Source organism: Phyllostomus discolor, chromosome 13 (genome assembly GCF_004126475.2).
Source record: "Phyllostomus discolor isolate MPI-MPIP mPhyDis1 chromosome 13, mPhyDis1.pri.v3, whole genome shotgun sequence".
Taxonomy (NCBI): Eukaryota; Metazoa; Chordata; class Mammalia; order Chiroptera; family Phyllostomidae; genus Phyllostomus; species Phyllostomus discolor.
Genome location: NC_040915.2, coordinates 49,556,767 through 49,570,662, shown reverse-complemented (window position 1 = coordinate 49,570,662; position 13,896 = coordinate 49,556,767). Strand labels below are relative to the sequence as shown.

The window sequence follows — 13,896 nt, the reverse complement described above, 5'->3', positions numbered from 1 at the left end:
ACTCTGGAATCCCACCCAGAGGAGTGAGAGGCTGGCAGTGCGAGAGGACAGACAGAGCCGAAATAGACTCCTAACTCACGCTCAGTTGGTGGCTCACTGCAGAGAATGCCAGGGAACCGCCTCATGCTATTTTAATATGTGTTTACTTTTTAATTTTTGGACTAGTGTGCTCAGTGGGGTTTGGACGTGCTCCTTACACACAGGAGGTGCCGAAATGGGATGTGGAAGGCGGGGAGGCGAGGGGCTGGTGGGCTCACCCAGCCCCACCCTGACTTGGACCCAAGCCCTCAGAGCTCAGCCCCTCCATCCCCCACCCGCCCTCCTAACCGCCATGGTGCCTCCACAGGAGTCATCAGTAACTGGACGGATGAGCACCGCCTCCCGCCCTGCACCATCTTCCAGGCCTTCAAGTACTACCTGGACATCACCACGCCGCCCACGCCCCTGCAGCTGCAGCAGTTTGCCTCCCTGGCCACCAGCGAGAAGGAGAAGCAGCGCCTGCTGGTCCTCAGCAAGGTGGGTCCCTGCGGCCCCAGCCGGTGCCTTTCACCTCCTAGTCCTTGCAGAGTTATAGAGTATTGCAACAATTTTCCAGCAGATGGCAGTCTTGAGCAAGTATTGCCATTTTCTGGTCTGCAGAAGGTTGCCACAGTGGCTAGTCCATCTGTCCAGACCATTTCGCCTGATCCTATGCCCTGCTGGAATGCAAGTGACCTCGTTGAACCTCAGAGTTCCTTGAGCACAGTAGAAATTGCTATTCCTCCTTCCTTTGGAGCGCTGGAGCTTCCATTGCTTCCATCTTAGCCAATGCTTAGGGGGGAAAGGAACAGAGCGTCACTGCGCCCTGTTTTCAAAGTTAGATGTTTCCAAGGCAGAGGAGCTGTAGGTAGGACTTGGAGATAAAGGAGGCCTCTCCAAGGATGCAAAGGTGCAGCCAGCAAACACAGCTGCTACGACCCTCGCTTGCAAACTGGGGGCTCGTCTGCTCCAGCCTGCTGCAAAGCCTTGCTCAGTAAGAACCCCACCCAGGAGGACCTCCCAGGACTCTCCCAGTGGGGGCTCCTCCCCAGTGTGCCAGCCACCAGCCAAGGACGGTTTAGCTTTTTCTGCTGTCCAGGAGAGGGGATTGGATGGCGGTCTGCTAGCAGAGGCTACTTCAGGAAGTGCATATTATTTAGAAATACAGAAATAGACGGGAGGGGAAACATTTGAAGGGTCGTCAGTGGTTACTTCTGGCAGCTGGAAACGTAGGAGAGGTGGAGCAGAAGGGCATTACTTTCATCAGAAGTTTTGCAGAACGATTTAACTTTTTAAACTGTACTCTTCTATCTAACACGGAGAGGATCCAGAGCTTTGCACCGGACTATTGGAAGTAGGATTTGATGTAACGGTATGGGTTTGTCCACTCCTTCCGAAAAGCATGAACTCCAAGGTTAACTGAGCAAGGATTTTTATTAGGGGAAACGCCTGTGTGAGGGGAAACGGAAAGGGAGGCAGACCAGCGGACCCCGAGTGAAGCAGAGGGAGGAAGGTTGAGTGAAGCGTCCAGGGCTGCGCAGCCGTCTGGGGAAGGACTGGCACAGGCGCGCACGTTGGTTCCAGGTGGAGGTCGGCGTCGGAGAGCCGCTGCTGGGGCTCGCGGCCAGGGTGCCCCTGTGGTTGAAGGTCAGGGAGGCTGCAGGTGTGGGGGGCACCCTCTCCCAGTGCCGCGCCCTATCAGTAGAGCAAGGGTGGTCTTCCGAGCCATGGGAAGACAGTGTTATACAGCAGGCTTTACCCCTCCTCAAAACCCGAACCTTCTAGCAGTGCTAAGGGACTGCCCAGGGCAGCTTCTGACGTGTAGGAGAAATAACTCCAGAGCCCCAGGGTGTCCCTCTGTTTCCTGGTAACAGCTGGGCTTTGCTGTCGGCTCGCCCCCAAAACACGGTCCCCCACACCCTAACCTGTTCCTTTGGGGCTGTCATTTTCCACCTGAGCGTGCCCTCTGCAGAGGCACCTCCACCCTAGCAAACCCACAAGCTGCACGTCTGCGTTGTGTACGTGCGAGTCATGACTCCCTGCACGGTGTGCCTCTCCTGACCTTCGCATACTGCGGGAGCCCGGAGTCCAGGCCCAGACTGCCCAGGGCGAGGGCCCACAGACAGCAAGGACTTCAGGCTCACGGTGCTCTGGGTCTCTGACGCCATCAGCCAACCCTGCCACTGCGGCGCGGCACGCAGACACCACACCAGTGACTGTGCGTGGCTGGGCTCCCTTCCAGCCTTATTTGTGGACGCTGAAGTTTGAATTTATATCATATCTTTGAGTAATAAAATAGTACTTTTCTGTTAACGTTCCCCCAAACCATGTAAATGTATAGAGCAAGGGATGAGCCGGATTTGGTTTGCAGGCTGAAGGTTGCCACCCCCTGACACAGATTAAAAACCCAGAATCACCACCTCATAGCCCTGGGAACCCTCTCTCCCTCGGGTTCCTCACCTATGAAATAGGTGTAACAAGACTACTTACTGCATAAGGTCCTAGTGAGTGCTCAAAGCCAACACGGAACCTGTACTGTGTAAGTGGTACCTGTGTCTCTTTTCGCCTTCTTCCCCGAACCCACTCACAGTGTCGGTGGAAATGTGTACCAGGCTCTGAGTGCAGGTTTTCCTCTGCCCCTCCCCTTGGCACAGGGCTTACAGGAGTACGAGGAGTGGAAATGGGGCAAGAACCCCACCATCGTGGAGGTGCTGGAGGAGTTCCAGTCCATCCAGATGCCCGCCACCCTGCTCCTGACCCAGCTGTCCCTCCTGCAGCCTCGCTACTACTCCATCAGCTCCTCCCCAGACATGTACCCCGACGAGGTGCACCTCACCGTGGCCATCGTCTCCTACCACACCCGAGGTGGGCGGAGCTACTGGGACGGGCTCTGGGTCTGCGCTTCCCCACTGCAGGACCCCTGCAAGTCCCAAGTGCCTGGCTGGAGACCCACACCCATGGCCAGGACACACTGGGAAGCAGCAGAACAGGCAAACTGTCCCCTTAGGCAGAGCCAGCTCCCTGCGAATTAGGAAGTACGCAAGATGGGCGTTACTCCCTCACACCCCCAAGGCCGCAGCCAGAACAAGCTACCACAACCCATCACCTCGGAACGGGGAGCTCCCTGCTGCAGTGTCCAGCTGGTCATGGGTCAGTCAGACAGCCTGCCATTTTCCTCCCATACTTTTCCTCCTTGATAAAGCAACTAAAATGCACGGTGCCTGAGACCAAGCACCCTGAGACCGGGACCCCGGCAGCCCGCAGAGGGCACACTGACCAAGGTCCTTTCAGTGGGCAGGATTTGAATCCAACTCACTCTCCCCAACAGGAGCCTGGGCACTTCACAGCTCACGAGCCACCCCCAGCCTCCTCCATTTCCTCTGCCCGTTTAGAGGAAGGGGCCCAGACAGGGCACTCCAAGGCAGCAACTCGTCACTGGGGCCGGGAGCTCTCTGGACTGGAGGGAGGGGGGAGACCAATGACGGGGGAGCTTGGGGGCGGTGGGGGAGCCGGGCCACCTTGGTTATTCTGCTAGATGGAGAAGGACCAATCCACCACGGCGTGTGCTCCTCCTGGCTGAACCGGATCCAGTCTGATGAAGTGGTCCCCTGCTTCGTGAGAGGGTAAGTGGGAAACGGGGTGAGCAGCCGGATCTGCTCACTGATGTCCTGGGTTGGGGTGGGCGACCCAGCCCAGAGGGCTCCAGACAGAGGGCTGAATCGGATGGGCTCAACATTCCGTATGCCTCCAAGCTGTTAAGGAAATGGGATCATGAGGCAGCACCCAGAAGAAGCTAAGGAAGTCCCCTAGTCAAAGTCAAGTCAGTGCAACAGATGCGTGTTGAGAGCACGCACTCTGCTGGACGCTGAGGCTACAGTGGAGAATCAGGCAAATGCGGGCTCAGCCTTTGTGGAATCTGTAGACCAGGGGGGCTTGTACCAAAATTCTATGGGACACCCCGTCTGTCCCCAGTTTCTTAGAAACAGGGAAGATCCAGACAACTTCCCCTAAACCCATCAATCAGAGCCTTTCCTCCCAAAACTCAGTCTTAAAGGAAATTCCTGTCTGATCAACAATACTGATCGTGTGCTTAGAAATGTGTTAAGGAGGTAGATTTCATACTCAGTGTTTTTGTCATAATCTATCAATCAAAAAACCCATTGTTTTGAAAAAATAAAAAATAAAGAATATGCCTGAGCTTAGGCCTGTTGTAAGTATCTGCTTTGTCAATCAGTAACATCTCTGCTTGAACCGTGACCTTGGCCAGCCGCTTCTCTCAGCTGTGGAGGTGGGATGCTCATGGGATGGTCCGCATACCTTCAGGGGGGCTTCAGAAGCACAGACTCCTAGCCCAGACTTAGCGCATTGCCCAGAAAATCTGCACCACTTTCAAACCCCCCAAGTGGTTGTTCTGTGCGCTGGAGACTCCCGATGATGGGAGACCTTGTGGACGGTTGGATCAGTGGTTCTCCATGGGGGTAATGTGCCCCCCCCAGACCCTGGCGACATTTGGCTGCGTCTGGGGATGTTTTGGGTTGTCAGTGCTTCAGAGTGGGGTGGGGGGTTCCTGGAATCTAGTGGGTGGAGGCCAGGGGTGTGCTCGGCAGCCTGCAGTGCGCAGGACAGTCCCCACAACAGAGGAGTCCGCAGCCCCGAGTGGGAGCGGTGCTGAGGTGCGGAAACCCTGTGCCAGATGCACCCACTGCCCTTTGTGGCGCAGCTCAGCAGTGGGGATAATCGGGAAATAGAGGGACAGCCAGGCACTAAGGCCCTCCTCTTGGAAGTCCCCAGACCCATGGGGCCTCCCACCCTGATTAGGGGCACCCAACCCAGGCTGCAGAGCTGTGGCCCCTGCTATATTTCCACCTGAGACGGCCACCTGGTCTACCCAAGACCCAGCTGTTCTTGGCCACAGTGGGCTCAACAAGGCTCATGACTCTCTCTTCCCTGTGCAGAGCACCCAGCTTCCACCTGCCCCGAAACCCCCAAGTGCCCTGCATCCTGGTTGGCCCGGGCACCGGCATTGCCCCTTTCCGAAGCTTCTGGCAGCAGCGGCAATTTGATATCCAGCACAAAGGTAGGTCCTGGGCCAGTAGCTACGTGGTTTCCACCGCCCAGGCCTGGCGAGGCCCTCCTGTGCCTCAGCGGCCCTGAGACGTGTGACGGCATTATCTCTCCACGGCATCGCTGCCCGGGGAGGGCCGGGCGGCGGGCACAGCTCTGGCCTGACCCGTGACATCAGTCAGGAGACCTGCCCCAACAAACCTTCTTCCTGGCCGTGTGAGGGCCTGGAATTCCACTTTTTTTTTTTAACTGTTAAAATTCCAACAACTCGGGAAGGCGTGAGCATGAAGCCTTCTCAAAGGGATGTGTTTATGGGATCCTCTCAGAGGCTCTCCTTCAAGGGCAGGCTTCATGGCGGGAGATCTGAGTGCACACAGACCAGTGCTGGGAGGAGAGGGGGAGAGAGAGCTGCAGGGTGGCACTACACGGGGGGGGGGGGGTATTGAGCACCTGCTAAACGCCGAGCGCTTTTTAGGCGCTGGGGGCACACCAGTGAACAAGCCAGAAACAACTTCACCACGGGAAAAGCCCTGCCCCTGTGAGCTGTCATGCACGTGGACCGGGCACCATTTGTGCCGTGTTCGCTGGGCACCAGACATTCACTCCTAACAGTAACCCCTCGGAGGTTGCTGTCATCGTCTCCATGTGTACACGGGGGAGATGGAGACAGAGCTACAGCAGCCGCCCGTTGTCAGAGCTGGGGTTTGAACCCCAGCGGTAGAGCTCCAGACTCTGGGGTCTTAGCACTCCTCACACTGGGCAGGAGGGAAGATCGAGGCCCAGAGCAGGGGGTGTTGCCGAAGTCTGAACACAGCTTACCTATTCCACGTGTGTGCATGTACGTGTGGTGTGCGGGAGGCCGCAGGCTGGCCTGCCCCAGCATTCTCGGACCTCTGTCCCCATGGTGGCTGCTGAGGTTCCCAGGAACCCCGCCCCTGGCACCACCAGCCACCCCCAAATCAGCAGAGCCGGTGACGACCGGACATCTTCTGGTCCCCAGGAATGAGCCCCTGCCCCATGGTCCTGGTCTTCGGGTGCCGGCAGTCTCAGATAGACCACATCTACAAGGAGGAGACCCTGCAGGCCCGGAGCCTGGGGGTCTTCCGAGAGCTGTACACGGCCTACTCCCGGGAGCCCGACAAACCAAAGGTAACCGCGGCTCACGCACAGTCCCCCAGCCCCGCTCACACACAGGCATGCCCGTGCACGCCCCCGGGACCTCCCTGCCCCCCTGGAGTCCTCCTCCGTGATGCTGCTCTGCACTTCAGGGAGCATGGGGTCCACGAAGGATAGTTTAAAGTGTTTTACAGTCCACGGTATGTGCCACCGCTCCTGTGAAATACACAGAACAGCCAAGTCCACAGCGGCAGACCTCGGAGTGGTAGTGGCCAGGGGCTGTGGGGCGGGGCAGGGAGGAGTGACCTGTCGCCAGCACGAGGCTCTGCTGGGGTGACAAGGAGGTTTGTCACTACATAGTGGTGACGGCTGCGGCAACACTGGGAGTGCATTCATTAATGCCACTGGGCCGTGCACTGTAAAATGGCTAAATGGTAAATTTTAAGTTACGTGTATTTTAAAATACACAATACCGAATTTTAATGTGAATTAAAAATATATTTAACAGCCCATAAAAACCCTACCAGTCCTAATGGGCATGGCCACAGGACTGCAGCATGCTCCTGCCGGATCCTGGGAGGTCTGGTGGGGAGGAACCCCAGGAAGTGGACCAGGACAGCTGGGGTGAGGGGGCGACTCAGGGAACCTGGGCAGTGGCCATTTGACACCAGGCCTAGAAGGACATCAACACTGAAACAACCGGGATGGCCAAGCCAGGAAGTACCCGCTGAATGTGGGCCTCGCCTGGGGGTGCTTCCTGGGCTAAGACGTGTGGACCGAACCAGTCGAACCCCCCCCTGGAGCCGGCAGCAAACGGCCTTGTGTGGCCTCCCGTTCTCAGAGCCCACTTCCCACTCCGGCGGCAGCAGTGGCTTTGCGCGGGTGCAGGCTCACAGCCCCGCACCCGGCCCGGCCCCCTCTCTGGCTGTCCGCCGGGGGCTTCTCTGGCCCTCCGGCCTAGCACGCCTGCTGTGAGAACCCCACTCCTGCATGTGTGTGCCCTTCACACCTAGGGGGCTGCCACGGGTTGTCGGAGCGAGGAGCAGGTAGACAATGCGCCCCTCTCTGATGCCCCTCCAAGAGATGGTTCTGGGGTCCTCGGTAGAGCTGAGGTCCAAAGTGGGGAGCAGCTCCTTTGCATGGCCTCGGGTCAGCTCTCTCTTCTCCCCGGGGTCACCCCTTCTAGCCCCCAGGGATCACCTCACCTACAGCACTGCCTGCCCACAAGCTCCCTGGGGGGTGTCACACAGCCGGCTCCTTGTCACTGGTCCCCTGCCCCCCGCAGAAGTACGTGCAGGACGTCCTGCAGGAGAAGCTGGCGGAGCCCGTGTACCGAGCCCTGCGGGAGCAAGGGGGCCACATTTACGTCTGCGGGGACGTCACCATGGCCGCCGACGTCCTCAAAGCCATCCAGCGCATCATGGCCCAGCAGGGGAAGCTCTCGGTGGAGGACGCCGGCGTGTTCATCAGCCGGCTGCGGGTGAGTGACCGCTGGCTTCTTGGGTCCCTTTCTCGGCATCCAGTGTCCTGCCTCCTCTTCCTCCCCCGCCTGCCTCAATGGTTAGGGGAGCCCTGGTGACATCCCCGCTCCTGTCCCTCCATGCATGGCTAGGGTAAAGGTTCAGGTGGTCCCAGCCCACAGCGGAGAGAAAAGCAAGGGTGGTGGGCATTCAGGTGAGTGCATTACATACGACTGGGGCTGTGGTAGAAAGTGGTGGGCAGGTCGGTCACTGGGTAGCTGGGCAGAAGCAATCCTAACCCAGCTTTTCCTGCCCCAGAATCAGGCGGCAGCCCTGAGCATGCAGTGGGGCAGGCGGGGCCCTGCGTGGAGAGGCCTATCCCGGGGAGGCAGGTGGGAGCAGAAAGCATTCCCTTGCTCGGCCCCCTAAGCTGTGAACCTCGGCCTGGGGCTGTGCCCATCCCAGAAGGAGGGCCACCTTCTCCCCCTTTGCACAGAGCGATGGCTAAGAGTGGCCCAGCCAGCAAAGGCCTCTGTGCCCCCCATAGAATGAGTCCAGGTCTCCACAAAGCTCCAGGGGTGATCCCCAACTGCCCCGGCTTCCCTCAACGGGCAGCGATCCGCCAGTTTTGCAGGAGGAGCCCTTGCTGTAAACCTGGTGCTAAACCCCCAGAAGGGCAACAAAACAAATACATAAAGGACTTTCTGGCAGCAATGTCCGTGAGCCGAGGGGAGCCGCGGAGGCCCCCACCACCCGGTGTCTCCGGCACCAGCCTGGGGAGCCACTCTCAGAGATTCCTGAGAGCTCCACAGAGTGGGGTGGAGAGACCACCCACCCCCACTTAAAACACAAGCCCCTTCTACAGACAAACAACTTTCTTTAAAAACCCTTCTGAGCTGAAGCCTGTGCATCACTGTGCCCCAGAAGTCCCTGCTCTGGCAGCTGGGGCGGCGTCCCCTGGACGCTCCGCAGCCCTTTTCCTTCCCGTCTCCGCTGGGGCGACGGGCTGTGCTGTCTCCCACTGGACCCTCCGCGCCCAGACCTGAACCTGCAGGGGCGAGGGGGGGAGGGGGAGGGCGGCGAGGTTCCCATCCGACCTGCGCACCTCCTCTGTCCTCCGGATGGACGCAGCAGCAGCAGCCTCTCTCCCTCCCGCATGGGACCGGAAGTGGGTCTGGGTCACACCTCGTTCCTCTGGGGACCGTTTTCTTTAGACGTAGTTCATTCAGTGTGTCCATCCACCTGTCACCCATCTCTGGGTCCCTGGCTGGCGTTTGAGGGCTGTTTCCTGGCTGTTTCTGTGCCCTAGGATGACAACCGCTACCATGAGGATATTTTCGGGGTCACCCTGCGCACGTATGAAGTGACCAACCGCCTTAGATCTGAATCCATTGCCTTCATTGAGGAGAGCAAAAAGGACACCGATGAGTAAGCCGGCCCTGCCCCTCGGGCCCGGGGCGGGCGGAGCCCTCTCCTCTGGACCCCTGCGTCCTCGTTCTCGGTGGGGCTTTCCTACAGAGGGGCCCCCCACCCCCAGAGAGCCACCACAGCTGCACTGGGCCACCCCTGACCTGCAGAACCTAAACCTCTGGGGTGGGGGTGCAGCAGTTCGTGTTTTAAGGAGTACCCGGGGGTATTCTAGGGTGCCCTCCAATGTGGGAACCTCAGCTTTGAATGCGGGCTTCTGCCTGAAGCGCCCCCTAGTGGAGCGATGGCTCAGCAGTCTCCACAAAGGTGTATTCTTAGGGTCTGCACCACCTCTCTCACCCCCCCGCCCCCAAAATTGCTGGGAATGCTCTCATTGATGCAAATTCACGTTGGCATTGTTTTGACAACGTCACTCCTCCTCTGGAAATTTCTGGAAACAGTCTGGGGTGCCACAAGATTGGGACCGAGTCTCACTATTGAAACCTGACCGCAGTGCTGTGACACCTCAGCCCTCAAGTATAACCTCACCCCGCCCCCGTTCCCTGCCCCAGAATGCCATGCAGCCCGCACCGCGTGCTCTTGAACTTGGGTGGGAAACGGGGCAGAGGGCACACACTGCTCTCAGGTAGCCTCGTGGTTTTCCCGTACAACACAGCAGTCTCGAAAACGTACGTTTGTGTCCAAGAGGCTCACGCTATGGCCATTGACCTCACAGCTCCTTCGGCTGCCACAGAGCCCCCGGGAATGCCCCTCTTCCCGGCCGCTTGTGTTGCTGAGCAAGCGTTCACGCGTTTGTTCATTCGTCCGTTACAAGCCCCCGCTGGCGCCAGGTGCCTCCCTCCTCGCTGGGGCCCGGAGGAGATGAGCGTGAGGACCGAGTTTAGGGAGCGCCCAGAGTTGAGGGCGGCGCTCTCTGGTGTCTTTAAGGAAACTTGCTCCTGTGGCTAACTCCCCCCTCACTTCTTCTCCCACAGGGTTTTTAGCTCCTAACCGGATCCTCTGCCCAGACTGTCGGCAGGGGGGCTGCCCCGCACGCTCCGGCGGGGGTGGCGGCAGGTTTTGTGAGCGTGGACACTGCTGAACCCTCCCTGCGGGACCCCACGTGGCCCCCTGCTCTGCCTCTCATCCTGTCGCCGTGTCCTGGTTGTCCTCCTCTGGTTTCTCGCCTCTCAATGTTTCCTTGAACTTGGGTTTTCTCCTTGAGTTTTCCTGCTGCAGTGCAATGCCTTTATAATCCACAGTGGCTCTTACGAGACTGCCCCCCTGCTCCCTCTTCCTGACAAGGACAAATCGGCGGTGCATGAAGGCACTGGGACAGGGATGTTCCCAGAGGCAGGGCTTGTTTTCTGGGGCGCCCCTGGAGAGGCGGCAGGGACCACACGGAAGAGCTCGGAGCCCGTCTCCCAGCCGCTGAAGCCCCACCTCACCCGTGTGCACGGCGGCGTTCTGGTGGTAACATACGGGAAGGCGTGTGGATGTGTGTGGCTGGCCTGGGTCACACGGTCCGTCCTCTCACCTGCGCCATCATGCTGCCTGTAGACCCTCGATGGCAAGAACCGTGGCCCAGCCTGTGTGGGTGGCCCCCATGTCAGTGCCTGTGTCCCTGGAACACTCGGAAGCCCCTTAGTGGTCCTGGTTATAAAGGGTCAGGGTACAAAGGAATATGATGACCAAGGGGGAGTCTACAAGGAAAGGGGGAACCGGAGGACTAGGTGTGTCCAGATTCTGGCACCAGTGGGAGGAGCCCCCGCTGGGATTAGGCAGCCCGGCCTCCCAGAGCAGCCCCAGCCGTGAGGCCAGAAGCCGTGCTGTCCAAGGGAAGGTGATGGAAAGATGAGTCCTCTCACCTTTGCCTGCCGGTGACTTGGGACAAGTCACCTGTCCTCAGTTTCCCCTCGTTTTAACATACGAATGGACCGGACGGACACGCCGTGAAGACTGGAAACAGTATCAGGGAAGCATGTCATCGTCTTGTTCTCATCCCTCCCAGTGGGACTTGCTGGTTCGGCCTCGGGGGTGACAGGAGGGCAGGCAGGTCGGGTGGGTCGGGTGGGGAAGGGGAGCCCTATTGCCGCACTGCGTGGCTTCTCCTACAGGACCCCGCTGGGGGTGGGAGGGGCCCGGCCTTCTACCAGCGACCCACCACGTTTTTAACCTGCTGAAATAATCTTAACAAATGAATTGTGCTCCATGCAGAGAAAACATGGGCAGCAAAGTCACTAGCAGGAATCGGGGCTGGTACAGTTTCTCCCTGGCAGGCAAGCTGCAGAGTTTACCCCCTGGGAGCAAATGGCACAGGGGGTCCCTTTTGGCACTGAAATGCTGACAGTCAAAGGCAGGCAGGCCCAGAGAGAGCCAGGAAGTCCCAGTCCCACCCCCAGGGACCGGCTCCGCAGCTCTGCTCTGGGCCTCCAGGGGCAGAAGCATTCAGCCGGCCCCACCCTTCTGCTGGATTCCTGTCACGCGGAAAGACAGCGTTTGCTTCACAGGCTGCACCAGGGGCCTGCCTTTCCCGATGCTCCATGAGGGGGCTTACCAAAGAGAGAGCCCTGGCCCGCCTGGGAGGGGCCTTAGAATGGGGGTCCGAAGAGGTGTTGGGGAGGACTCCTCCGAGACTCTTTAAGTCAAAGGGCAGATGACATCTCGCCTTTTCCCACCCTCCCTGGCCACCCCCACCCCCTGGGACAGGGTCGGGTCCTCCCTGCCTTCTTGCTGCTCAAGCTTCTGTGGGCACAGAGACCAGACGTTTGTGTGCCATGCTCCCTGACCCCTTCCTGAAGCCTGGGGGGAAGCCCGCTGTGAACCCCGTCTGTCCTGCAGACTGGGCTCTGTCTCCCAGTAGCTTTCCTTCTGGGGACTTTCTTTCCAGTCCCTGGAGGTCACCAGCGCCCCAGGGCCCGCACTGCTGTGCGCAGCCCCCAGCAGGGAGGAACCCCCAGCCCGTGCTCCCCTCCCAGCCGAGCTCTCGGCACGGACGCCTCCCCCCACCCCGCTGCACAGCACTGGTGCGCGCGCTCTGCCAGGCGCCCAGCTCCGACATCCCTGTGCTCCCAGAAGCAGGCCTGCAGATGGAAACATCTCGTCGTCTTATCAGGGAGGCCAAAGAAAGACGATTACTTAACCAGGATTCGTCTTTCCTCCCAAGAAGGATTTTTTCCTTAAGTAAACACCCTTCAGCCACAACACAGCTGCTTCGTAACTCCTGGCCCCGAGTCGGAGACCAGACCCGTCTGCTTCTCTCTGTCAGAACCCCTGACACCCGACGCCTGGCTGGAATGAGCCTTTGAAGCTGGGGAGAGGGGAGCCCTGGGGTGGGGTTAGTGAGAATCGGGGTGTGTAAATGCTGCCCTCTTGTGGTGGCCTTTAGTTCAGTCCCAGTAACCAAAAGTAGGTGCAAAATTCGGTTTAAGGATAGATTAGCAAAATTAGGGTTGAGTGGGCATTTGGGGGTTACTCAGGCTCCAGACCTCCTACTCCCTCTCCCCCTTGAACTGGCCTTCAGGAGCTCCAGTCCCATTTAATGGAAGTGAGCTGGCCAGCGGGAAGGGGCCATCCCCTGAACAGTCAGTCACACTGTCCCGCCACCGAGACTGAGAATCCAGTCCCTTCACCTGTGTGAGGGAAGCCGTAGTCACACACCCTGAAAGGAGAGCATCTCCCCTTGGTTTCTGTGCAGTGAGACAGCGGGTAGTTTTCTCTTGTGTGTGTCGGGGGTGCTTCAGGCCCACCAATATGGAATTTGGGAAGCTGGTTGGAGTCCAAAGGGTGGGCTAGAGTTTGCCCATTCGCTTTCAGCTGGCCGTAGTTACTAGTACACTTGGTCTCCGCCGCCTCTGTCTCCCAGTGAGCCCCTGTGTCTGCAGAGGGCTGTGGGCTGGTGAGCTGTTAGCCCTTCTGGGTCTGCCGTACGCCTGCATGACAAAGGGGATTAAATGAGACACCACTCCTAAGTTGTCACAGCACCAGGCCCCTTGTAAACAATCACATTTTATTTCCCCACTTCATCTGGAACTCACCCTGCTTCCCCGGAGTGCGGAAGGCACAGGGCAGTGTGCAGAGCAAACGCACCCCCAGCTTAGAGACGGTCAGGGTCTGGCGTGTGGGGACACAACTCTCAGAGCTGGTGACAGTGTCTGGGGCTCCAGAGGCGGGTGGGATCCCACCAGCGGGTTTGGGGGGACAGGTTTGCCTGGAAGTAGGACGAGGGAGAGGACAAACAAGGATGGGGGGCATGGAGGATGAAATGGGGGCGGTGTCAGAAGTACCCCACTTTGGAAGGCTGAGGAGGGTCAGGTTGGTGAGCGGGCACCGGGAAGGTGCTGGAGGGCCAGAGAGTGGGGAGGGGCGAGTGGCCCGTTGAGGGGTTTTTGTCTTTAAGGGGAGTCTTTGAGAATGTTTTCAAAAGGGAAAAAAGAGGACTGGAGTTATGCTTAGGAAAGAATGTTCTGGCAGCAGCATAAGGCACAGAGAGCTGGGCTGTTGACCTCCGGCAGGTGATGGCCAGAGCAAAGGCTGGAATGAGGGAAGAAACAGATAAAGCGATAACAGAGATTCCAGGAGTTGCATCAACAGGACCTGGTGACCTATCTCTTGTGGAAGATAGAAACAAACAAGAAAGTCAAGATTCTTGACTTTTGGTTGAGAAAGGGGGCTTGGGAGATTAAAAAACAGGCTCAAGAGAAAGATGAGTTTGTGACATCCTAGTGATAACCGGATTCCACCCGAGTCCATGGGGTCAGTCCTTCCAAGGGTCGGCGGGCTTGTGCACAGGATGAAAAGTGACCCCAGGCCCATAGACTTTGGCTTTTGA

The 13,896-nt window shown here is 58.6% G+C and overlaps 1 protein-coding gene across 2 annotated transcripts in view; it reads left to right on the top strand.

The window, feature by feature from the left end:
* The window catches only part of NOS1 (nitric oxide synthase 1), a 70,295-nt gene extending 59,824 nt beyond the window's left edge, over window positions 1-10,471 (top strand). For both annotated transcript variants that reach the window (XM_036013810.1, XM_028527734.2), the window contains 8 exons: window positions 347-516; window positions 2,673-2,883; window positions 3,554-3,641; window positions 4,974-5,095; window positions 6,083-6,231; window positions 7,484-7,678; window positions 8,968-9,086; window positions 10,061-10,471. In XM_036013810.1, the coding sequence (XP_035869703.1) occupies window positions 347-516; window positions 2,673-2,883; window positions 3,554-3,641; window positions 4,974-5,095; window positions 6,083-6,231; window positions 7,484-7,678; window positions 8,968-9,086; window positions 10,061-10,076 (1,070 nt within the window). In that variant the 3' untranslated portion in view covers window positions 10,077-10,471. The remainder of the gene's footprint in view (window positions 1-346; window positions 517-2,672; window positions 2,884-3,553; window positions 3,642-4,973; window positions 5,096-6,082; window positions 6,232-7,483; window positions 7,679-8,967; window positions 9,087-10,060) is intronic.
* The last annotated feature ends 3,425 nt before the right edge of the window (window positions 10,472-13,896 follow it).